Below are 25,280 nucleotides of genomic sequence, written 5' to 3'. Positions count from 1 at the left end.
CGCTTTGCTCCTACAGACCACAGACCTAGGGGCGTCGGCCACAAGAGTAACCAAAGTCCCAAAGACTCCTGGCTGCGAGTCGGACCAGAGTCTGCACCGGCACTTGCACAGGGCGCCCCATGACCACAAAGGGCACTTGTGCGTCTCTCCGGCACCCACTGCCCCCCGCCAGGTAAGGCTGCCAGCATCTCACCTGGATTGCTGAGACTGTCCCACCTCGTGTCGCCTGCGTCCGTCTTCTCTCTCCAGCCTAGAATCTACTGTGCGTGTGTCTAATCGTGTTGCCCCTCCCTGGAAACCGTTCAGCGCCGCGGTCCAGGGTGTGCGGCAGCCAACTCCTACCAGCTCGCAAGCCCATTGTGTGCACGTCTCTTCCCAGCTTCACGTTCAGGAACAAGAACTGGTGGCTTGAAATTGGCCACGATGGGAGTATTTACACCACAGTAAAGAGCAAATGCTGCAAACTGAACTTCTTCCCCCGGCCCTCAGTAAACTGGTTTATCAGCATACCCCTGTGTAGTCCCCAAGCCTTCCCGAGCATGGCAGCCATCTAGGGGTTTCCACAAAGCACGCACGCCTGGCTCTCACGCCAGCACTGCAATGTAATCGGGGTGGCACGCAACCTGGGCATCAGGAGCTTTCAAGGTGCCCAGGTGACTTGAATGTGCAGCAAAGTTTGAGCACTGCTCCTCTGGCGGCTCCTGGGGGGAAATGCCACCTCCCCAGCAGAACGTCCAAGCCCATCTTGATCTGGCCCTTGCCTGCCTTTCCCATCCCATCCCGCCTCCCGCCAGGCCCCGTGCCTGGCACTGCAGGCAGCGAGGCCAGACTGCTGCTCTCGCGTGCCGGGAGCTCAGCCGCTGCAGCACCTGCACCGCGGTTCCCTCGGCGAGGCCCGCCTTCCTTGCCTGGTCATTCTGCGTCCCCCTCCCCTCCCCCCGTCAGCTCCGACGCCCTCCCCTTGGCTTGGGTGAGTGGCCCGCCCCAGAGCGGCCTCTCTCACAGGCTCTGTTCACACAACACTGTCGTGCCCTGTCCTCTCCGCCCCAGACACTGTACCCGATGCCAAGGACCATGCCCCATATGTCCCCAGATGCTCAATGAGTGTCTCTGGGACGGATAAACGGCTTACTCTGGGTGTCTATGAGGGCCAGGGGATGGAACAGCCTAGAAGACCAGTCCTCGTGCTGAGAGAGGCAGGAGGACACCGTCACTACACCTCTCAGTGTCCTCAGGGAGATGCAGGGGAAAACGCTCATTCTGCTTTCCAGACGGAGACAGTCACGCTTCTCCTGACGCGACCTGTGCTTTTGTCTCCTCGATGTTATAACTTATGTTATGAATATTAACAGCTACCATTTTCAGTGCTTTCTAGATTCTAGATGCTGTGTGAAATTCTAATCCACATTATATTTAATCTCCTCCGTAATGCAGAGGATGGTATTAACCCCATTTTACAGATCAGTAAACTGAGACTTTGAGAAGAAAAGAACTTCTCCCCTGTTTTTGAAATAAGAACTTCTTGCTTGAAATGAAAACACTGTTTAAGAACTTTTCAAAAGTATATGGCTCCTGAGCAGGAGAGTCAGAACTTGAACTAGAACGCTGGTGTGTACCACGGCCTGTGCTCTCAGTCACAGGAAAAGCGACCTTTTCCCTGCCACGGCTGCCTTACGCTCGGGAGCTTCGTGCAGCACGCGAGACGCGGCGACACCCGCGGCCGGGATGAGCGTGCAACTTTATCTTGGCTTCAGTTCGTGTTCACTGTAAGAACTGCCCCCTACCCCAGCCTCTTCATTTTTAAATTTTTTATCCTCACCAAAGACCGTCCCCCTACCCACACACTGCTTTTTAAAGAGAGAGAGGAAGGGATACAGAGAAACACTGATGGGAGAGGATCTAATGGTTGCCTCCTATATGTGCCGTGACCGGGAATCGAACCCACCACCGTTTGGCTATGGGACAATACTCCAATCTACTGAGCCACACCGGCCAGGGCTCTCCTTTGGTTTTGAAACCATTGTTCTACAAGCCACCTGACATATTGGGACAAAGAAAGGTACAGCCACACAAACAAGCACACATAGCACCAGGCATCTGAGGCTTAGGAAACAGCGTCTGACGGGGCAGGGGAGGGTGCAGGTGAACGGGGTAGCCCCTCTGCCCTGCCTCTACCTCCACCTCCGCCTCCAGCTGGCTCGGCCGCAGGAAGCTTCAGGCCCAGACCCAGCTCCCCTTTCCAAGGCAGGTGCTGGGTAGGCACATTACACGGGAAGAAGGTTCTTCCATGACAAGGGGGCAACGTCTTCAGCAGACTAATAGTATGTAAAATACATCCCCTGCAACTAACTGTACAAGGAGAGCAATTAGCTTTGAGAGTAAAATTTCAATGCCGCTATTTAGAAACTGTGCAGCCTATTGACACAGCAAGGATGAAATTCTTCAAGGCGCATGGTTGCTAGAAATGGCCTCGGAGTCTAGGAGTTTCTAACGAAGGCCCCGTTCCTGTGAACGCTCGCAAACAAGGCCTCATCCCACTGTCCTCTCCGCCCCCCTCCCTCCCCCGCCTGGCCCCGCTTCCCGCAAGGCTCAGGTTCCCTGGGGCAGCCCTAAGAGGGGGCGGTGTTGCAACTTAAAAGGCAAGCTTTTCACCCAACAATATTTTCATGTTTAATATAACCTAAATATTAAGGGATGGGAGAAGTTCAAAATGTAGACAACCGGAATCAATCTTCAGGCTCGCTGTTTATTCAGCTCAGGGAGCACGACCGTGCGCCGCCCCCGGGAGCAGCCCTGTGGAGGCGGCCTAATCTCCCCTTGATGGCGGGTGGTATTTAGAGGGTACACGTGGGTATTAGACTCAAAGGTGAGCAAATCCTTCATAAGATTAATGAACACAAAGACTTTTTTTTTTTTTTTTTTTAAAGTCCTCATGGGAGGACATTTTTTCCATTGTTTTCAGAGAGAGGAAGGGGGAGAGAGAAACATCAACCCGAGAGAGAAGCACTGAATGCTTGCCTTCCTGTACACACCCGAACCAGGGGGTCAGACACCTGGATTGGGCACTGAACCTGCAACTTAGGCATGTGCGCTGCCTGGGAATCGAACCCACGACCTTCCAGTTACGGGATGATGCTCCAACCAACCGAGCCACACCGGCCAGGGCACAAAGCCGTTTGAAATGTGTTTTGAAGGAACCACGGAGGCTCTGGGGAAGCAGCAGCGTCAGGATCTGAAAGCTGCTACAGCGGCCGAACAGCAGGCCCCCCAGGTTCACTGCTGTGCCAGGTGGCCAGACTGTTGCACCACGGGGTCGGACGGCGTCAAGGGCGGGTCAAGCTGGACGCCAGCGTTAAAGACGGAATGACACACGAGTCCTGCGTTGTTTTCAGGAAAGAGAGGCCAGAACATGGAGAGTCTGAGAAGTAGGACTGAGGGTGGCCCAAGGAGCTAGGTGGCCCGAAGAACCAGGCACGCTCTGCAGCTGCGCAACCTGGGCACGGGCGGGGCGCACTGCAAGAGGGCACTCGCGCACTCTCACGGCCACCCCAAGTCACGGCCTCGCGCTCGGCCCCAGGGCCTGGGAGCGGGGCCCCGACGTGGATGGAATGGTGCATCCTTCCCAAATGCTAAGACTCTGCCATGACCATCCCCGCAATTTGTGATGTCCTAACGTGGTCCCCTTCTTTCCTTTTGCACTCTACTCATTGGGTCTTTGCTTTGTTATGCTTCTAAATACAAAGCTCTAGAGGTTTCAGAAGGAAAACCCCAAATCGAAAGAAAATCGAGTTGCAAACACTCTTGTGGACTGTCCAGAGGCGGCCAATCTATGGCGACAGAAAGTAGGTGAGCAGCTGCCTAGGCCTTGGGGAGAGCCGGGAGGCAATGGGGAGCCGCTGCCCGTGGGGGCAGGACTTCAGTGGAGACGAGTGCTCTGAAATTAATTACAGTGATGACTACACAACTCGGTAAACGCATGGAATCCATGGACGTGCGTGCTTTCCGGGAGGGAGGTTTATGTATGTAAATTACATCTCAATGAAGCTCTTAAAACAAACACACACTTCTGGGATGCGCTCCAGAGGAATTTTCCGTGATATGATCATTCTCAGGAGTGCTTCTCTCTGCCACCACTTAATGCCACCAGCTGTCCTCAGACAGCTCAGTCATTCCTTTCTAATGGAGAGACTGAATGTTAATGAGGCTTCCCCCCCCACCCCGCCCCGCCCACAGAACTCAGAGCCCAAATGAAACACACATCCGCCCATCTTGCTCTAAGAGCTGACGTGCTTCATTACCATGTCTGTCAACGGCAGCGCGGTGACAGACACGTGGACAAAGCACCTATAGTGACATGGGGTCAAGTCAAGGGCTGGGCAAGAACCAGCTGTGTCAAACACCCCCAAGAACTTGGGAGATGACTCTGAGCTCCTTCAGTCATCAGCTGAGGACCCGAACACCGTCACACTGAGCCCGGAGTAAGAAGAGCCAAAGGGACAGAGGCAGGGCAGAGAGGTCCGGGCACATCACGTCCCCTCAGGCCAGGGAGGGAGATCCGGGATTGGTGCTGAGGAGCCTCAGGTCCACTTGGCTGTGACCCCCCACCCCCAGGAACTCCCTGAATGAGGCAGTGCTGTTCCGTTGACAACAACAAATGTGTTCTTGGAACAGAGCACTGCCCCCACACACCAGCGCCTCCCAGGGGGCCGGACGCCAAATGCCTCTGGCACTGGCCGGAGCTGTTTTGGACGGCAAGGGGTATTTTTAGACATCATGGGAAGGCTCTGTGCAATTCTCATGTGGCCACACAAGAGGCACCTCCAAGTGCGGCCCAGCGGCCCAGCCCTACAAAGCCCTCTAGGACAGTCACACTGTCAAAAACACATCGTTAACCATGCTCTCAATTCACTGAATTTGGGGTCCAACTTAAGGTCATTCTATTCAATTATACTACATGGTTCGCTATCCGCAAAGAGCTTCCCGCTGTGGCTGCATCGGCGGTGAGCTCAGAGTCAGACGATTACACACAATGTATGTATTTTTGCATACAAACACCACACACACATGCGCAGGCTCGCCTGTGCACTCTGACAGCTCAGCTCAATCCAACTGGGCTAACAGAAAAGACCAGAAACTGGGCCGGGAAAATTAAAAGAAACCACCACCGGCGTACAGAAGATACGGCAGGGTGAGCAATCACACAGGCACAGGTCCTTTTTTTATTACCTACCTGTAGCCCTGGCTGCTCCCAAAACAGCGGAACGGAGCCTCTGATCTGGACAAAAGACGACACACCATCATCCATGTAAATCGTCTGCAAGGAAACCGAAAGGAAAGTGTTCTTCAGTGAAACCCAATGTCCCGGGCCGGTAACGGGATCCGGCCGCCTGAGACCCGACACCGGAACGAAGGGCAGACAGCGGACTCCAGGCCCCGGGCTCGCTCCCTAGTGGGGCCGCGCGGCTCCCTGGTCCCGAGGCCGGCCGCACACTCGCGGGCATGCTGGCTGCAACCGGCCTCGGAGCCTGGAGCAGGCAGGGAACCCCCACAAGCTTACGGAGACCCCCGAAGAGCCCAACACCCTCTTTAGGAACAGAAGCCGGTGTGCTCTGGGATTTCACTAAGGTCTTCCTCGGGGCCCTGTTTGCAGGAGCAGGGGCAGCCGGAAAACGCTGAAGGGATGAAACGGACAAGCCACAGCCAAAGGCACCGTTGCGGGCACTGGCCAGACCTGCACTTGACAATGCCAGTCAAGACTCAGCTTGAACTTGCAGTAGGTCCTGGCCCTGGGCCACTATGTCCTTTACACCTGCCACTCACTGAGTCAACACACACAGTGCGGCTGCCACAGCTTCCAGTGTGGCAGCCCCTGGGCAGACCCAGGTGATACTTACACGTTAAAGACCAAGTCTCCCTCCCACCCCCAGTTATTCCAGGGTGAGCCGACTGCTCGTCTGCCTGTAGGCTCCCCCGATGCGGTCATGCGAGGGGCTTTGAAAGGGACAGGAAGTACAGGCCCGAGCAGCACGCGGAGGCGGCTGTGGCCGTTCTCGGATGCACTGCCCTTTATCTGAGTAACCCTACCCTGGCCTGGCAGGGCCGGCCCGGGCGGTGCCGCGGGTCCTTTCCATTTCTTACCAGCCTGTTCCCTTACAGGGTAGCTTTCCATGGGCTAGATCACACTCAGATCGCACATGCATTAGTAATTCTGCAGCGGAGGACTTGAACATTAGACCAGCAGGCTGCCGGGACTGCAGGAATTACACGGGCCCAGGGAGGCTCGACTGTGGGGCTGACATTCTATCCTTGCTCCTCACAAAGGGGGAGAGTTAAGAACGTGCTGTCTCTGTCTAGACACTGACGACCGGCAAAATGCTGGTCACCCCCCATCATTCTACTGACAGTGAAGTCCCAGGCTGCTCAGAGTGCTGCAGGCAGCCCTGGCTGGCGTGGCTCAGGGGATGGAGTGCTGGCCTGCAAACCAAAAGGTCGCTGGTTCGATTCCCAGTCAGGGCACATGCCTGGGCTGCGGGCCAGCTCCCCAACAGGGGGAACTCGAGAGGCAACCACACATTCATGTTTCTCTCCCGCTTTCCTCCCTCCCTTCCCCTCTGTCTAAAAATAAACAAATAAAATCTTTAAAAATAAATAAAATCTTAAAAAAAAAACAAAAACCTGCTGCAGGCAGAGCAGGCCACCAAGCCACCACATGAGGGACAGCAGGCCACCCGCTGCCTGGCTCGGGCTGCTGAGAAGGCGACCAACTCAGCCGGCATTTCCCTAGGAAGATGACTCTGCACAGTGCCCAGGACCTGATTTTACCTAGGGGACAAGTGCCCTTTACTTTGAGGAACCCACGGCGACTACGCCACTGCCCACGTCAGCCCTCGCACCTCCTGAGCGGGAGCTTGCGTGGAACCCGTGTGGGAGAACACCGACAGCTGCCCAGCGGCCCCCATCCCACCGCTGGGGTGAGGAGAGCGGCTGCCTCCAGGCCTCCCCATTTATCCCTCCCACACGAGAGTATCTTCATTCTGTGTCCCATCCTCTTAGTGGGATGTCACCTTCTTGGCCCAAGGGTGACAGTTCAAAGCTGACCCGCGAATACCCGTGATGGATTCGCGGCGCTTCCCTTCTGGGTGGGAGAGCGTGGGTTCAACCGCCGAGGGCTGGACGCCCCACAGCGGAGATTTCAACGGAGGGCCCCTGGGGGAGGGGGCGCGAGGGCCATTGAAAGCAGGTGGGCCCTGGGGTGACGCCAGCGTGGGTCCCCTCCCGTTTGCCCGGCACGATGACCCTGCGAACGTTCCTTAACCACTCTCAGCCTCGGTGTCCCTCTGTCACCTGGTCAGAGAGGGAAGAGTAAATGAGGGACTGCAAGCACTTCAGGCCAGGCGAGTGCCACCCACGAGCGTGGATGCAGCCCCGCGGAGGACACAGGGAGGCCGGGCAAGGGCCACAGCACTGGGGGACAGGGTTTGGGCCGTGGATAGAAGGGGGTAGGTAGGACGGGGCAGAGAGGAGGTTGGAGGGAGACACAGGGCAGCCGTGGTCAGGAAGAAGGGCATCCACCGCGGCTGTGCGGTGGCCAGACCGGGCCCGGGACCCCCTGGGCCTGGCACCTCTGAGCGGCCCTTGCACAGAGTGCGGGGAGCAGAGGCCCAGTGGAGGTAAAGAGAAAGAGACGGCGCGGGAAGACTCACGGCTGGGGATGTGCCCTGGTGTCCAGAAGGCTTTTTGCTGAGTTTCTGTTTCTGGTTGAGGTGCTAACAATTCCTTCCAAGTCTGCATTCCTGGGGGGACCCGCAGAGCCATCTGAACTTCCCCGAATTCACCGGGGCCCTTATCTTCAGTGGCCCGAGAGTCACCCGGGGTGTCCCTCCGGTAGGCAGCCGGAGGGGCCTCGACGGGCTGCCTCTCGCTGCAGGTGAGTCACGGCCCCGGAGCAGGCCCAGGTCGGACTCAAGGCTTCCTCGGGAAAGGCTGCGAGGCCGCGCACACGTGCGGGCACAAGCACACACAGCACAAATGCTCACACACGTGTGCACGTGCACACACAACCCCCCCGCCCCCCCAATGTGTCACGGTCACAGAGTTTGCCTCAGGGGAAGAATGCTGTTCATCTCCCTCGGGGACAAGGCCCAGAGGAGGAGAAGGGGGCAGTGTCCAAAGCCATCGTCTGTCTGCTGCCCCCTGAGCCCCGAGCTCAGGAGAGGCCCAGCTCCACCAGGAGCCGCCTGCCCTTTGTCTAGTCCTGCTGCGTGTGAGGATGCCGGCACGGCAATCCGTCAGCCGCCCTCCCGCGTCTGACCCAGGACTTCCGCTCCCCAACAGCCGAGGGCTGGACCTGAGGGGTCTCATTTCCCAAGCAGGGGCCCCAGCCAGCGGTCACCTGCGGGCAACCACCAGGAGGCCCCACTGCTGCAGCCGAGGCTCCTTCCCACTCGCTCGGGGCTCAGCACCCGTTTTGTCCCAGACGCTGCCTGCCCCCCTCGGGCGAGGTGACGGAGTTTCAAAGGCTGCATTTCTTATAAACGCCATCTCACGCAGCAGGCAGGAGTGTGCTGCCTGCAGGCATCCACCCCTCTGCCCACGAGTCCCCTTGGCCTGAGGCCTCAGCGTGCCACGCCCAGTCTGCTCTCACGCGAGCAAAGCCATCGAGGGGGGCGCACTTGGCCCGTGACACCACCACCCTCCCCAGGGACTCACAATCAGGCTGCGCAAACCAAGGGGAGCAGGACCTGCCGGGGCCCGTGGCCCCATCAGATGACCACAGCCTGAGGGGTGAACCGGGACAGGGCTCAGGCAGGTTTCTCTCCTGCTCCTGGACCTGCGAGCTGAGCCTGCTCCCAGGCTCCCATCCCTGGCTTTTCCTTAGAAGTGCCTTCAGGGCAGGTGGCCAGGAGGGAGGCCGTGTAGCTGCCCCTTGGCAGGAACACTGTTAAATATGTATTCCACTTAGAGACTTTGGTGTATAAAAAAGGAAAACCTCTTAGATCAACCTAAGGGCCTCTACTGCTACAAAGTGCCTAACAAAACCACGCCAGGATTCCAGACAGGGCGCAAGTGGCGCTCTTGTACAGCGAGAGGACAACGCGCCCACGGCAGATGCTCCTGGGGTGGGCTTCGGGGAGGGGCGACCCCCCCCAGGAGGCTGCGCTAGGTCCATGGGTACCACCCCCACCCACTGCCAGGACGCCGTCCACAGGAAGCGCACGCCTTCCCGCTCGCTCGGTGCTGACGCTGGCTTCCTCTCCCTCCCTTGCTCTTCCCCACCTGGCAGGGCCGCCTCCAGCGCACGGACCCCTCCCGCCTCCGAGCGCTCTGCTGTCTTCCCCTTCCCTCCAGGCAGGGGTCTCCCAGTGGGCTCTGGCTAAAGGAGGCACCCCGGAGGACCGGGACGTAGCGGGGACGTGGCCGCCGCCGCCGCCGCCAGGGCCAGCTCTGTCCGGTTCCCGCTGTGTCCCCGCAGGTGGGCTCACAGACTCCGCCGAGAGGTCCCAGGTTTGCTCCCATGTTGCTAAACAGGACACCCCTGCAATCAGCTCTGGGAACTGGAGCCTCCCCTCGCCTGGGGGCCGCCTTCTTCCCGCACGTGCCCTGGTGGTCACACTGTCTGGGGGCTCCCTGATGGCATGCGTCACCCTGGGCCCCTACTTCCCGCAGTGGAGAGTGAGCACGCGGTCCCTCCGCAGTAGGCTGAGATGTACACCCTGCCTCCGCAAAAACTTTCCTTTGGGTGCAAGGCTATGACCGTCCTGCCTCACTACATGGCCGGTGAAAAGGAGATTATTGGGGTCAACTTCACTTGAATGGCTCACGTCATAAGACAGTAGGTAAGGCCGCCATTTTAAAAGACCGGCGGAAATCCAGCAGTCCAGGGCCCAGCCAAGAGGAGGACCCAACACGGCCCGGCCGGCGGGCTGGGTGGAGACCGGCTGAGCTGGGGGGCCTCGCTCCTGGGCCGCCGACCCGACCTTGAGAATTTGGTTCTCTCCCCTGGCTTCGGGGCTCTGGTAACCTGATTTGCAGATTTCGCACCTTTGGCCCCAGTTCCCAGCACAGCACTTGGCCCGTGGCAGGTGATAAATAATAAAAATTTGTTGAATGAATTGCATGATTCAACGGCTCGTGATCCAGGGTGGAAAGTGGTGATGAAGGAGGAGATATGAGAACAAAAGGAGGTCATTTTCATCGTGAGGACAGGAGGGGGGTGGGGGTGGGGGTGGGGGAAGCAGCCTCCATTTAGGGGCACTGTTTTCTCCGTCATTTTAAACCAGATATTTATTTACCTGCCTCGTCTATATCCAGGGGTGCAGACACTGCGAGAAGTCACAGGCAAGGGACTGGCCCTGGGGCACATTGTCAGGCTCCCGCTCGAAGGTGCTCCTGCTCAGCAGCTAAGTCCAGAGGACCGTCCTCACCTTTGAGCATCCGGAAGCCGGACCAGGCGGCAGCGGGCACGCAGGAGCTGGGGCTCCCATCTGTGCCGCATTAAATCACCCCCTAGGAAACCCCTCTCACAGTTCCTGGCGGCGGGGGTGGGGGCGACGGGGGGCGGGGGGAGGCAAAGCCACAGCCGCTAAGTAAACACAGGTGTCTGCAGCTCCACGCCCACGGCCTGGCTGCACCTGCGCTGCCACGGGGCTGTGGCCCCTTCTAATCTGTCCCACCTGTTAGGTCACACGGGCGGCATTACCCTCCATGTTGCTAGTTAGAGAGAGAAACAACAGTTGTGAGACAGCACCTCTAGGAATGAGGACAGAGTTTAGAAAACCAATCAATGAGGAATTAAGCAGATGGTTCTAGTCCACGGGGGCCGAAAGCAACGGCTGCTGCACACGCACACTTCCCAACGCCCAGGCGCTGAGCCTGCTTCTAGGGCGAAGCTTCAGCTGATTTAGAACGAAAAAGGGCTGTTTCTTCCTGTCTTCAGATTTCTAAATTCTATTGGTTCATCTGTCATCAGCTGCTCTGTGTGTGCCTGCCACCTGGCACTGTCCTGGCAAAATCCTGCTTCCTTTCCCTGAAAATACCCCAGGGAAGCAGTATTTTCCCCGCGTGCAAACCAGAGGCCACATTTGCGGGCAGGGCCCCCAAAACTCTCTCTGTTCTCCACTTGGAGTGAGAAGCCTTGCTCATCAGAAACTGCTGCAAATACCCCCGGCAGAAAAACGTCTGCATGGGCGGCATCCCCTCCGACCCGCGGGGCCAGGACCGGCCTGGGCACTGACCTGCTCCGTCTCCACGAAGTTGGACACGTGGCCCTCGTCGTTCACGCCGCGGGTGTGGAAGCGAGCGCCGGCGCGTTCGCAGCTGATGCGAGAGATGAGGCAGGCCTTGGCCTGCTTGTGCGAGGCGTACACCGTGCGGATGGCCACCACCCCGCAGATGACCTTCAGCAGCCAGTCACAGCAGCTCACCTGGTGCTGCCTCAGGGGCACGTGGAGCAGCTGGTTCCTGCAACACGGAGCGACCCAGGTCACCTTGCAGCCTCCAGGGGACCCTGCCTCAGAGCCAGCAGGGAGCAGGCCCGCGGGCGGCGTTCCCTCTCAGCACCCAGCAGGCTCGCCCCGGCTGCCCGTGAGCGCAGAGGCCCCAGGCAGGGCCCCCGAGGCAGGCGCAGCGGGAAGGGGCCGGGCGTCCTCCCCTGAAGCCACTCCACGTTTTTAGGGGGAAATCCCATCAGTAAAAATGTAATCATGTTTTGTGATTAAATAACAATGATAGAAATAATCATATTAAATATATGCATGCTTATTTAAATTATCTCCGTATCCCATGAGGTGAGTTACAAAACAATCCCAAACAAATAAAAGGGGATGAACTGGAAATAAAACTTAAAATTCTAGCCTGTCTGTGTCCGGTGGAGGGTCCTGGACCCCTGGAGAACCCTGATGCAGTGATGGGCGTAAGAGCCCACGTTTGTCAAGGGCCCTGAGCACCACCCCAAGCACTTCGGGATGGAGTAATTCTCTTCATCCTTGAAACGATGCTGTGTGACAGGTATTGCCACTCACCCCATTTTACAGATAAGGAAACTGAGGCACAGGGAAGTAAGTGCCCGCTCGCAGGCCCCGGGGCCAGGAGGCTGCAGCACGGAGCTGGGGGCCGTGTCCCCGGATGAAGACCCTGCCTGACCAGCTGCACCCCTGGGTCCCCGCCCCGCGCTCCTCCCCCTCACGCCCGTTGAGCAGAACGAGGAGATGGCAGGGTTTGGCGGGGGTGTCTGGACCCCCGGACCCCTGGGGTCCTGAGCAGTGCCAATCAGAGGCCCTCCCAGGGGGGCAGAACTGTCATGTGAGACCCCCTCTGGCGAGCGGTAAGCAACTCTATTGGGTTGGCCAAAAGCCTGGTACACTTTTTCTGCACGACGGCTCTAGTAGGGCGTAGTTGTCTTTAAGTTTATTCAAAACAATTCAGTGTATTGAATTGTGACGGCTGTCATAGCAGCGCACATTTAAAAAAACTTATCAAAATTAGTGAATTTTTGTGTGCAGCCATTTCAATACTGAAGATGAAAGAAGACACATGACATTTTCGGCATATTATGCTTTATTTTTTCAAGAAAGGTAAAAATGCAACTGAAACACACACAAAAAATTGTACACTGCATGGAGAAGGTGCTGTGACTGACTGAACGTGTGAAAGCGGTATGCGAAGTTTCTTGTACTATTGACATTTTGGCCAAATTCTTCACTGTGGGGCTGTCTTATCCATTGGAAGATGTTTAGCAGCACCCCTGGCCTCTACGCACTAGAAGCCAACAGCAGGAGATGGCCAACGTACTCAAAATATCCAAATCAATAAAGTTATTGGAAAAAATGAAAAACGTGTCTTTTATTTTATGGAAAAAAATGTAATGGATTTTTGGCCAAGCCAGTAGGTCACAAGGCCCTGCCCTTGAGCCCTCCCTGAAGACGGCACCACTTTCCTGCTTTGGGAGGAGCGAGCAGTGAGCCCTGACGTCTCAGGTGGTTTCTCCAAGCAGCAGCGACCCCAGCTCTTAGGCCAGCCCCCTTGATGTGAGCACGGCCACTTCCACCTGGGCTGAGACCCCCTCGGGGAGCGGCCACGTGGCCCCCCACGCCCTGAGCTCCTATAACCACGGTGCGTGCCTGCCTGAAAAACGAGGATCGTGAGCACTGCTTTACAAAGACATAGCCCCCTCCCCTGCATCCCTCCCTGAAGTTCCGATAATAAATGAGCCTTAGTCACAAGTGCATGAAATCCGCACATGGCATGAAGACAAAGGCTCCAAGCATCCCGGAGTCTTCTAGCCACACAGCAATGGCCACGACCGGTCACCAGGGGTCAGGAGAAGGAGACTTTTGCCAAACGGGTGACTCTGAGTAAGGCCTGCCTGCAGTCACACTGGCCTGCGCCTGGGTGGGCGGGCGGCTCGGATCCCCGCGGGAGGAGCGAGAAAGGAAGGAGCTCTCGGCCTGTGCCCCAGGCCTGCTCGGCTGGGAAGCAGCTCAGAGAGGGAGTTGATCGCCAGCCAGGAAAAGGGACTTCCCCCCACCGTAAACCCGCCCTCCTCCACCAGCCACACTCAGTGTTGACCCCGTGTGACTCCGGACACGAGCGCACAGACATGTCATCCCAAAAGGCATTCTAGGGAATCAGGCCCGCGACCACGTAGCCAGGGCCGACTCGATTCTGGTCAGTTCCTGGAGCCCAAACACCACACCCTGGGATACAGCCGAGCAGCCGGGCACCCTTTGGAGCCTCCGTTGCCTCCTCTCAGCTCAAGACGGAGCCCAGTGTCTATTAGGCTCTCCCCTTCCCAAGCCCCTGGGCCTCGATTTGGCAAAGCTCTGCTTCGTCCTCCTGTTTCTGCGTGCCGTGAATCTCCAGCCACCGCGCTGGCAGGAGGTGGCCTGAGAAGCAAAGCTACATGGGTTGGGGCATCCAGAGACCCCCAACAGCCCTCTGGCCCTACAACGTTCCCAAGAAATGTCACAGCCTCGGAGACATCTCGCCTACGCTCCCCAGGCAGTCCTGGCCAAAAACGGCTCCATGGCCTTGGCACGAAGCCGCTCCGTCCATGAGCTTGGCTGCAGGGTGCCCCGGGTGAGCCCAGAAACACCGCCCCCGCCACGGGCCGGTTACCCTGGGTCGGTCTCTGGGTGCCACCATCTCTACCTTACTAGAAAAGCCGAGTCTCAGGCCCCGGTCCCGACCTGCTGAGTCAGAGCTGCGTCAGCGGGAGAGCCACATGTGTTTAAGGTTTGAGCATGATACTGCCTAGAGCTCAAAACCAGTGAACCTGAGACGGCCCGGGGGCAGCGATGGGAGGATTGGTGAAGCCCCCCTTTCTCCAAACGGAAGTCAGGAATTCCCGAAGGGGAGGACCCGAATCACCAAGGAAAGAACATTCATCAGGTGACCTTTGACTTCCTCTGCTGGGGCGAAGGGAGCGGGGCACAAACAAAGGATGTAAACGAGCCTCCCACCCTGTCTCAGGGCTGGGGCTTGGGGGTAGCCCCGAAGGCCGACGCCGGAATTCTAAGGAGGCGTAACGGAACAACTTCCACAGCGGAGTTTTCACCACATTGGCTTCTGACTCACTTTTCACATGTCTCCTGGTACATCCGAGGGGAACAGCGCCCCAGAAAACCCAGGCCAAGCACCAGGACACATCCCGGCTGTTCCCCCAGCACCAGAAAGGATCACAGGTGTCTACGCATCCACGGGGCCATCCACACCTAGCTACGTCCAGGAGCACCGGGGTGACGCCAGCCAGCAGAAACCCAACCAGCTCTCCTGGGCTTCAGGCCACATCTTATCATGTGACCACATCACCGTGGCAGGATGACTCAGTCTCCCCACTGCTGCGGCTGGTGTGGGATCTGGAGCCAGAATGCCCAGGTTCGAATTCCCTCACTTTGTCAAGCCTCAGTCTCCTGATCTGTAAAATGGGGATGACAGGCCCCGCCTCACAGGCCCCCCATGAGGATAACGAGTATATTCCCCAAGGAGAACTTGGAAAGCGAGCTCGGCACCTGCCCAGTGTGACCAGCATGGCCGAGAAGACAGCGGAGAGCGGGGCGCAGGCCCAGGCGCCGCGGAGGCGCCCGGCGGACGCTGGCTTTTATGCTCTTTCCCTACGGCCCAGACCTTCTTTCCCGAATCTACCACTTTGAACACCTCCCTGATCCCAGGGCTGGGGACTGTGGGGTCTGTCTTCCTCTTGCTGTGGGGACAGCCAGCGGGCGCCGATCCCAGAGGTGACCTGGGACCCTCAGAGGGATGCAAAGCGAAGGCCAAGGACACAGGTGCCCACTGGAGCCTGCCCGCCCCGCGACCGGGGGGCGGGAGATGCGGGGGCCGGGCCTCACCAAAAGAAGGCGTTCCCCCACTCATAGCTGTCATCGCCCTGCTTCTGCGCCCGGACGGTGAGGTCGAAGCGCGACCCGTCGTTGGGCCACGAGAAGTAGAAGACGCCCGAGTTGAGGATCTTCCTGAGGGCCGCGAGCCGGTCCTCCTCCTTGGCCTCTTCCTGCAGAGGGTAGAAGTCGGTGGCGGTGATTTTGTAGATCTCAGCCTCTGGGATTCTGCCCACAGATGTGCAGCCTGTCACCAAAACCAGGAAGCTCAGGGATGCGTCACCTGCAGGGGGAAGCAGACAGGAGGACTCAGGACCGCCGTGGGCAGCTCGCAGTGAGGGTCAAGGTCTCGCTGCCGCTACGCAGCTTCCTGTTCACGACTCTCACACATCCCTGGCACCCCCAATTCCTCGACTCAGTGTCCCAGGGATGCCCCTGCCATGCGGGCCCATGGTCTCAGGGATCCCATGTGGGCCCGCAGCCCGAGCTGTGATTCTGGGCGTGGCCCTGACCTGCAGCAGTGCCACCTGGGAGCCTGTTAGCAGTGCCAGTTCTGGGGGCCCACCTGCACCTGCGGGCCGGGCCTGAAGCCTGCGCTCCAGAATGCCTTGGGGCTGCCGCTGCCGGTCGGAGGCCGCCGGGTGCTGGCCCGGAGTCTTCCCAGCCCGTGCCCCTCCCCGCCGCCTGTCACCCAAAGACACTCAAAGCTCCCCCCGCCTCCCCCAGTGAGTCCCCAGCCACCGCCCGGCACGGGGCCTCCAGTGGACTCCCACCCTCCAGCTCTGCCCCTGGAGTGGCCTCCCAGACGCCCCTGATGGTGGGCCTCCCTCCCCCACCTGAACCTCCCAGGGCTCCCGCTTCCCCAGGAACTGGGGCAGGGGCTCCTCGCCTGCCGCCCCCACATAGGTGCACCAGGGCCCCTCAGCCGTGCCGGGCTGGGCTCTGCGGCTCCCCAAACGTGCCGGGTGCCCTCCCACCAGGGGCCTTCGCCCAGGATGCTGCCTCTGCCCCGCGTGCCCCCCACCCCCACCGCCATCTGCCCAGTAAGGCCTTCCACAGCCCTGCCTGACTCCATCACCTGCCCCGCCGGCACCCCCAGAACAGCACGAGCCGCCCCACCGTGGGTCAGGGCCACCCTGCCTGCTGCCCCCCGCCCCCCAGAGAACACCTCTCCACCCTCTGGGCGCGTCTCAGCAGCACCTCCTCCAAGGAGCCATCCCTGCTCTCCCAAGTCACGGTGAGTTGCCCCCTTCCACGTGCTGGCTGCACCCCCGTCAGCCCTCACCGCAGGCCGAGGTCACACTGCCCCCACCACACCGTGTCCCCAGTGGACTGGGGCTCCCGAGGGCAGCACTGCACGTGGCAAGTGCTGGGTGGACTCTCCCAAGCAAGCTGCTGCCCCCCTGAAAGGTGACGCCCCGCCTCCGGGGCCCCCCACCACACCGCCCCAGCTGTTTTCTGTTCTGCACCCCCCACCGCCCAGCAGGCCGCGGGCACACGAGCTGCTGTCAGTCAGGCGCACGGCAAGGCTCAGGCGGCGACGGGGCAGCGCCCCGGCCCAGAGGCAACGTGGGTGGCTGAGTAGCCTTCGGGGTGCGTGGGTCTGGCCCACAGTTCCCACCCTGTTCCCAGCGAAGTCCACTCCAGATGGCCAGTGGTCATCGCTGGAGCAATGGCAGTCAATGTTCTTAGACCTCTGAACACTGACAAAAGCCCCCCAAGACCGCCAGTTCCTCCGCTGAAGTCTCCCCCCACCCCCTCCGCACACAGAACAGGAAGAAGCGCAGTGCTGGGGTCAGCCCACGTCTCGTTTTTATTAGTATTTTATTATTGATCAATTAGTCACCACGGGTACCATGCCTCCTGCTGGGGGGTGTCCGACAGGGCGGCCCTCAGGGCCCACATCCCGCCTCGCAGGCCCGTGGTCAGGAGACCATTCTAAACCCCTAGGAGTGACGCAGCCATGCAGGTGACCGGGGTCAGGGGCTGAGTTTCCTGAGTAGAGCAGGTGGCGTTTCTGGAAGGCAGAGGGGCTTATGTGGTGCTGACGTCCTCAGATGACAGCCTCACGCGTGCCACTAATGCCGTAGCCTGTGCTAGGATCCAGGCCCGGGCGACCTGCCTGTCTCCCCCGGCGGGCACAGCGCGGGGAAAGCAGAGCTTGGGGATGGTCCCCTTGGAGCCCCGAGGACAGCCCGCACTCCCCGCTTCCAGCCCGAGGTCAGACTCTGAAGGGCGTGGGTTCAAGGAGAGGCAAGGAAAACTTTATTCAAATCTGTGCCTCTGCGTCCTCCCAGCCTTTGGTGGGGAACTGAGTCCCCGGCCAGAGCCCCAGGCTGCCGTGAAGACGGTGGCCACGTCCCGGGCAGGGTGGGGCCGGGGAGGCTTGGGATGGACAGGCCAGCAGGCCTTCAGATGAACAACAAAGGACAGTGCCGCCCCCGCTGAGAACCGGGCTGAGTCCTGGGACAAGGCTCGGGAGAGGGGGCGGGTGGGTAAGAGCCACTGTTTTGGAGCAAGGTGTTTCGATGACAGGTGGCTCTCAGAGCCGCGCTCAGGGTGTGCAGCACCGGCCCCCAGGTTCCTCCCCGCCACCCGGGGCACGGGCCGCTTTTGCCCCATTTTGCACAAAGGAAGGCACAGGCACAGAGGGGTCCTGAACAGACAGAAGGGTCCTGGTTTGAGCCTAGTGTCAGGCCGTGGGGGTCAGTGCCCCCGGGCCCACCTGTCCGGGTGGTGGTGGCCGCGTCCCCCAGAAGTGTCCCTGGGGGAGAGGCAGGAGGCCAGTGGGACCCGCCTGCCCGGCCGTGGGGCCCCTCGGATGCTCACCTGGAGCACAGGTCCAGGCTTTGCCCTTACACCAGCCGGGCAGGCACGGTTTTCTCACCGGCAGGACGTAAACGGGCCTGGGGGGGGGGCTGCGTCCAGGGGCTTGAAACCGGCCAGGACCTCGCAGGGAGGGACAGACAAGCTCGCACTCGGCCTGGCCACGAAGACGGGGCTCGGAGGCCCGCCCCCTGCAATGCCTGTGGCAGGTGCCCAGCCTCTCTGGGCCTCGGGGTGGGGGACCCAGGTGGTCTCCATGTCCTTCCAGCTCAAATATCCTGGTCCTGGGGCTCTGGCCAGAGCACCACCACGCCAGGGCAGCGGGTGCTGGCCAGGGCGAGCTGAGTCGGCGGGAAGGGCAAGCAATGGGCCCTATGAGACACACCAGACACAAACACACAGGTACCCTCACACAGGCACACACAGGCACATGTGTGCACACCCCTCCAGAGGGCAGGACGCACACAGTGCAGGCAGCTCTGCCTGCAGCCAGAACGGGCAGGGTGGGAGCGGACTGGGCCACCCCTCTATCGGGTTTCACGGGCAGAGTTTCAGTTTGGGAAGATGAAAAAAGTCCTAAAGATGGACCATTGCCCAGCGGTGTGAATGTCCTTAATGCCACTGAACGGCACAAGGAACAGTGGTTAGAATACTAAACTTTAGCTCCTGTATATTTTACAACAATAAAAGAAAAAACCAACTCTAAAACCTCAGCATCAGCTTAGGAATTCTTTCCCTTGAGAGGGCTGCCTTCAAAACACACCTCCAAATCGGAGCGGCCCGACGCCCCCGCACCCTGCAGCGGCCCGGTCCTTGTCTCATCCAGCGGTGGCATCTGCCACGCGGCAGGGGAGGGCTGGCACTGGGTCAGGGCAGACACAATGCCGTTTATTCAGGGACAATGCTGGGTGTGTTCTCCCAGGGCCCTGCTTCCCCGCGCTGGCATTTCTCTGTGTTTGCTCAGCTCTGAGATCTCTCCCCAGCCAGGTTTCTACCCAGCTGAACCCTGGGCTGCTCGTGGGACACTCTCCAACTTAAGTCTGTAAACAAAGGACTCGGGAACTCTCAGTTGTCCCACTGGCAGGGAGGAGCTTCGGCCAGGGGCTCCCTGAGCCCCCTTCCCCCGCCCTGTACTGCCAGGCTCAGAATTCCACTGCCTCTGGAGCCACGAGGCACAGTCTCCTGCAGCTCTCTCGCCTCCCATTCCTAGACCCTGAGAGTGGGGCATGCCACCGCGCTGTGCTGGCTGCTCCCGCAGCCAGCTGTGCACACTCGTCCCCATTCCGACGGGTAGATGGCAATCATCCAGGGTCGGCAGAGTCACACCATGGAAATTCCCCAGAGAGCTGGACGTCAAATATTTGCCTGCACACCACTGGGTATAGATAGTAAAGTGTTCCAAGACTGACGAAGGCCATTGAGTCTTGTGGCTTGCCGGAGAACGCTGCATACCTGGGATCTCAAGAGGCTCCTGCGTCCCTCCGCAGGCGGCCTTCCGAAGCCGCAGCCCAGAGAGGCGAACTCGCGGCCTTGCGTAGCCATCAGGAGGCAGGGCCCCGCAGGGACACGCCTGCACCCTCCGCCCACGCCCAGTTCTCCCAGAGGGGCCCCTCAGCGGGCGGGCCCTGCCCCCTCAGCCCCGCTCTGTCACGGAAACCTCTCAGGAGCATTATAAGGCAGGGATGAGGCCGTTTTCCAGGGTTTACAGGTGGGCCAACAGCCCTCGGGAGGGCAAACGGACGCAGCAGGCCAGCCTCCGGGGCAGCCAGGCGGGCACCCGGGAGGGCTGCTGGGGACAGGGGACAGGGCAGCCAAGCCGCTCCCCAGGCTGTGCACTGCACAGGCCCAGAGACACCAGGCCTCACAGCCCTCGGTTTACTCAACCATCGAGGCTGGGGAACAGGGAGCGGGGGCGGGGGGGCCCTTGGGCGCTCAGGTTAGAAGCAAGTCAAAGCCCTGATATCACGGGGAAGTTCTCGTCACAGCTGCACTCACACGCTCCCTGCTCTGTGCTGGGCAGTCACTGGGCCCAGCTCGCCTGCTGACTGTTGGGGAGCCACCCCTCCCTGCTGGCGTTTCAGGGAGGCAGGGGGACTGCGAGCTGTCCAGGAAAACCTAGGAGCCTGAGGTAAAGCTTTTACGCAATCTTTGTGCCTGTTTCTTCATTTCTAACATAAAAGGCTATTTTCCCGGGTGGATGGAAACCGAACAGCTTGCCGCAAGGGAGAGGCCGAGGGAAAGTCTCTTGCTCTGTATGGAGACCCTCAGCCTAAAAAGTCAAAAGGGAGGCCACTCACCGCCCCCCCCGCCCCTGGGGAGGGCTCTCCTGGTGGCAACCAGATGTTGAATTATGCTCCGTGCTTCCCAATACCCTCAGCAAGTGAGGGAAAAACACAGCAAAACAAAACAAAGCAACCTGATCGAGTTTTGGGTCAGGGGCTTGCAGTGGGAGAAGAAAATCAAGCCAAAGACAAATGCTCCTCACGTAACCGAAGCGGGTTTGAACAAGTCAGTGCCAAGTAAGGCCCCATCCCTCCCTCCTTCATACCCCAGGTCACTTTCAGAAAAGTGTTGAAAAAGCCAAGTGATCCTGACATTCCAAAGTCAACCTCACCACCCCCTGCACACCCAGACCCTCTCAGGGCCCCCTGGATGGAAGAGGCTCGGGTGGGCGGGCCTGGGGTATTCAGAGGACATCACAAATGGGGCCGGTCCCCTGAGGCCCTCCCCCACCTGTCTCCCTGGCCACCTGAGGCTGTGTTCCCGCCGTCCTCAGCGCAGGGACAGGCAGGCGGCCCACTGCGGGACGGGAGGAGGGCCTTGACGAGGCAGTTCCAGGAGGCGGTCACCTCTCTCCACACCCCTGCCCCCGGATGCTGCCCCTGGGCTGGGCACCCTGCAGACACCGTAGCTCACGGTGACAATATTCCTCTGGGGGTCGTCCCCCTTCCTGGTTAGGACGCATTGCCTATAGCTGACCTCAGATGACAGCCCAGGAAAAAAAAACGCTTCCCCCCGGGATGGGGCGGCACCGCTTGGAAGCTCAGCCTCTCTGCCCTTTGGGGACAGAGTGGCCTGGGCTCAGGAAGCAGCCTCTGGGGCCAGAAGGCACAACCCCTGAGTCACAGCTTAAGAACTGCCTGACCTCGAGCCAGTTGTGGCACTGCCCTGAATCCGTGACCCCTTCTGATGTAAAATGGGTCATTTAATTAAGGGCAGGGAAAGTGCTGCCAATTATTCACAGCCGGCGAGCTTCACGGTGTCTCCGTGTCTCCCAGCTGCCGGGGGGCTGAGCTAATCTGTTCCGGCACTGACAGCTCCCAGCCCGGGGTGAGCTCCGCGTGGGGCTGCCTGCCACCGTCACGCCATCCCCAGTGATGCCGGGGCCACAGAATTTGTGACCTGGGCAAGATCGCCGCGGGGTGGGGGAGGCATCCGGCAGCACACCCCGGGCGGGCAGCACATTTTCAGGGAAACGGCACGCGATTGGAGCAGCCAGATCTGGGTCTGACACCTGGCTGGGCTGCTTTAGGCCGGTTACCTCACCCCTCTGAGCCTGTTTCCTTTCCTGTAAAACGGGGAGGAAGGCGCACTATCACACTGCTTACCTTCTGCAGGATTTGGTAAGGTGAGGTGTTTACATAGCCCCTGGCACAACACGGACATTTAACACACGCACTTTGTCATGTGGGGACTGAGTGCTTTTCCTAAGTGCTGTTTAGAAATCATCGATGTTGTCAACATAGTTCAGGAACCATCATTCCATAAAAGACCCTGAAAAGCAGTGGCCAGCACCGGCGCTGTTCTGGCAGCTTCCACCGTGCTGCAGCCCCGAGAACAGCAGCGGAGGGAGGCGTGCAGATGGCCGGGCTCAGCCCCCGGGCCGGCACGCGGTCCGCACACAGCGACCCCCAGCGGGACTGGGAATCAGGAATGCCGCCTCCCTGGCCTTGGCCCCATGCCCTCTGCTGGCACTGGGTGGGCCCCACACAAATCAGCCGGCTGAGGCAGAGGGAAGGACGTGGTGGCACCAGGGTGCCCACGGGGTCCAGGACTGCGGAGGTGACTCAGCAGCCCCTTGGGGAGGCTCCCGCCCCCGAGGACAGCCTGGCTGACTGCTGGGCCTCTCAATCTCATCCTGAACAAGGGCGCCCACTGTCCCTGTAAGCTCTCTGCCTTTTCAAGTCGGCCCCCTGTTTAGTGCTGCATTACCCTTTCCTCTAGATTCCCCTCCCCAGGGTCCTGGTGGCTTTTCTTTCCTTGCCAGCAGTGCTCAAACCTCCCCTGCCCCCCCCACCCCAAACACACACCCAGCCTGTCCAGGGGGTTTGGGCTTCAGGCATACACCCCTCCCCGAGGACAGGTCCCTTGTAAATGACAAACATCCCCTGGGCAGAACCGCACCCCCAACACTAATGCTAGAGTACTGATGGGCAACAACAAAGGTGAGCTTTCTTTGCACCCCAGGCCGGAAGCAACATGGACAGGTGAGAACCAGGCTGCACTCACCTTGACCTTGCGGGCATGGAGGAGCAGGCTCAGCAAAATAAACATTTACACGATCCTAACAGTTAAAACACAACGCCTGAATCCGGCAGCCCTTCCAAACTAACACAAGCTGGCAGGCGCTCTGCTGGCGGCTGTTCCGTGGGAGGGGATACTCACCGGATTTCAACCTGAGCTCCCCCAGGCAGCCGTAAGCGTCGGTGAGCTTCCCATACTGGCCTCTGATGACCTCCTTCTCTTCCGGGGCTGGGGGACAAGCACATCGCAGACACCGTCAGCCTGAGTCCCCCTGGGAGTTCACTCACTGCCGCCTTCCCACGGCTCCCCACCCACTCGAAAAAGAAAACGCAGAGACAATGGCCCGGCCCCGGGAACGCGTGTGGAGGTTTCATAATCAGCGAATCCCTGGGCAGCAGAGATTTCGATCTCCCCACGGGAAGCTCGCTCTCCGGAAGCGCCCACCGCTTCTGGGGGCTGGAGAGGGTGAGGCCCCCCCGCCCCGGCCCCGTGGGCGGCAGGCGCTGGGTCCCAGCTCGGAGCAGGTGCTGGGACCTGAGCCTGTCACCCTGTTACTCTGCACCACGGTCCCCATGCTCAGAAACAGGGATGAGGCATTGTTGCCCGCAGAGGCCACTCCTAAGGGCGTCCACTGGAGGCTTTATCCTGCAGCGCCCGGGCCCCCGGAACCCGCTAACCTGGGCAGAAGGCAGGGCCCCAGGTGCCCCAGCCCTGTACAGTGACCCCCAGGGCACACGGCATGGGGAGAGCGCCCCCCACGTCCACAGCTACCCTCAATGCCCAGGGCGAGTCACAGGCGGGTGTGAAGGCGAGGCGGACAGGAGGGTGGGCCGCAGGGGCAGGGAGCCCCGCCCTCTTCCGCTGGCGAGCCTACACCCCTCCTCAGGGGGTGTCCCCCAACGCACAGAACAAACTGGAAACAAGGGCGAATCCTCAAAAGGGGCCTGGCAGAGGCCGCGAGGAGACGCCCCAGGACAGCGGCCCCTTCGTTTCCATGGGACTCGCTGACTGCCAGGGCTCTCCATCTGGGTGCCGCGGAAGGCCGTCCGCCCCGCGGCCGCCCGCAGAGCTTTTGGGGGAATCTGCATCATCTCTAAAGCTGTATGCGAATGTTTCCGGACGTGTATTTTTATGGGACTAGGTCCATGGTTTTCATCAGAATCTCAGCTGAGTGACACCAGAAAGGATAAGATCCAATTTAATAAATTACAGTTCTACTCAATACTCACATGAATGTTTCTGAGTGGGTTTCTTTGGGGGGTGGGGTGGGAGCAGAGAAACCGAAAGGTAAGTATGAAGAGGACTGGGAGGCCACAGCCCCGCCTGCCCCCCGGCCCCCGAGCCTGTGGAGTGGTGGGGTGACTTCTTAAGCTCTGACCCCTGCTGTCACGAATGACCCCTGCATCCGTGGCTCAAAGCATCACACACTCGTGGTCTTCCAGAAATGGGTCTCAGGGGGTTAAACCAAGGCGTCTGCAGGACTGTGTTCCTTCTGGAAGCTCCAGGAGAGAATCCATGCCCCGGCTTTTTCCAGATTCCACGCTGGCTGCTGGCCCCGACCCTCTTCAAAGCCAGCCACTGAGGTGCTCTGGCCCGCCCCCACTCCCGTCTGGTTCTTTCTCCGGCCTCCCTCTCCCACCTTTGAAGGTCCCCTGGGAGTACACTGGGCCCACCCACACACACCCAGGATAACCTTCCCATCTCAAGGCCCTTAATTAACTTAATCACAGCGGCGAAGTCCCTTTTACCACGTAAGGTCCCATTCCCAGGAGCTGCAGCTTAGGATGTGGACAGCCCGGGGCCCATGAGCCGATATAACACGTTCCTGCGAGCCCACAGGTGTCCTGCTCCTACAGGTGATCAAGGCTGAGGGGGCAGGGCATCCTCTCCGACCCTCGCATCTGCTCCCAGCCACCGAGATGAACAACATCTTCCGCACAGAGGCAATGGCAAGCCCCCTGCTACGGGACCGGCACCACCACGCGCCCAGGGAGTCTTCCCGGAAACAGGAGCGCTCTCTGTTGGAGGACAGGTGAGTCATGAGGAAGCCCGCCTCCCAGGTGGAGGCTGACGTCCCTCCGCAGGCCACATACACGGCCTCACGTGGCGCTTCCACGTCCACAGGGGCTGCGGGCAGAGCCAGGCGACAGTGACCGGGCAGCCTCTGGGCCTCAGCTCAGCAGACACAGGAGAGTGATTCTGACACGCACACACGCACACAACATGTATGTCAACCCTCGGAGCTTTACAAAGCCTCCCGCCAGAACCCTGAAGCCTAGTGTCACCGGGTCCTCGGCGCGTTGACCGTAAAACAAGGGGATCCTTGTGCACCACACGGAACAGAAGGAAACCGCGTGGCCCAGGGTGGCGGAGGTCAGAGCCCCACTTCAGATGCGGGAACGTGGCCACAGCAGAGGCTGTGGGGACACGCTGACTGCTCGCCCGGCCGAGTCCCAGGCGACAGGTGCGCACGCCACGTCACCCTGTCACCGGCAACGTGAAACAAACACGAAAAAGAAAAGACTCTTCATCTTCCTATTTTAAAAACGAATAAGTGCCCTCCCCTCTGGACCGCCTGCCCACCCAAAGCCTGTAAAT

At 59.7% G+C, this 25,280-nt stretch overlaps 1 protein-coding gene across 5 annotated transcripts in view; it reads right to left on the bottom strand.

The window, feature by feature from the left end:
• The window catches only part of SYNJ2 (synaptojanin 2), an 86,192-nt gene that overhangs the window by 41,811 nt on the left and 19,101 nt on the right, over nucleotides 1–25,280 (bottom strand). For 3 of the 5 annotated variants that reach the window (XM_054570161.1, XM_054570162.1, XM_054570165.1), the window contains exons 2-5: nucleotides 22,824–22,910; nucleotides 15,345–15,615; nucleotides 11,235–11,460; nucleotides 5,231–5,314 (exon numbers count right to left, since the gene is read on the bottom strand). In XM_054570161.1, the coding sequence (XP_054426136.1) occupies nucleotides 5,231–5,314; nucleotides 11,235–11,460; nucleotides 15,345–15,615; nucleotides 22,824–22,910 (668 nt within the window). Of the gene's footprint in view, nucleotides 1–5,230; nucleotides 5,315–5,581; nucleotides 5,737–5,894; nucleotides 5,987–11,234; nucleotides 11,461–15,344; nucleotides 15,616–22,823; nucleotides 22,911–25,280 lie in introns of those variants that run through there. The other 2 variants (XM_054570164.1, XM_054570163.1) reach the window with 2 other exon arrangements.

This window comes from Pteronotus mesoamericanus, unplaced genomic scaffold (assembly GCF_021234165.1).
Source record: "Pteronotus mesoamericanus isolate MK-2021 breed Mesoamerican mustached bat unplaced genomic scaffold, CSHL_Meso_final contig_20, whole genome shotgun sequence".
In the NCBI taxonomy this organism is placed as follows: domain Eukaryota; kingdom Metazoa; phylum Chordata; class Mammalia; order Chiroptera; family Mormoopidae; genus Pteronotus; species Pteronotus mesoamericanus.
Note: the sequence above shows the minus strand (reverse complement) of the source record. Positions and strands in the feature narration are given on the sequence as shown.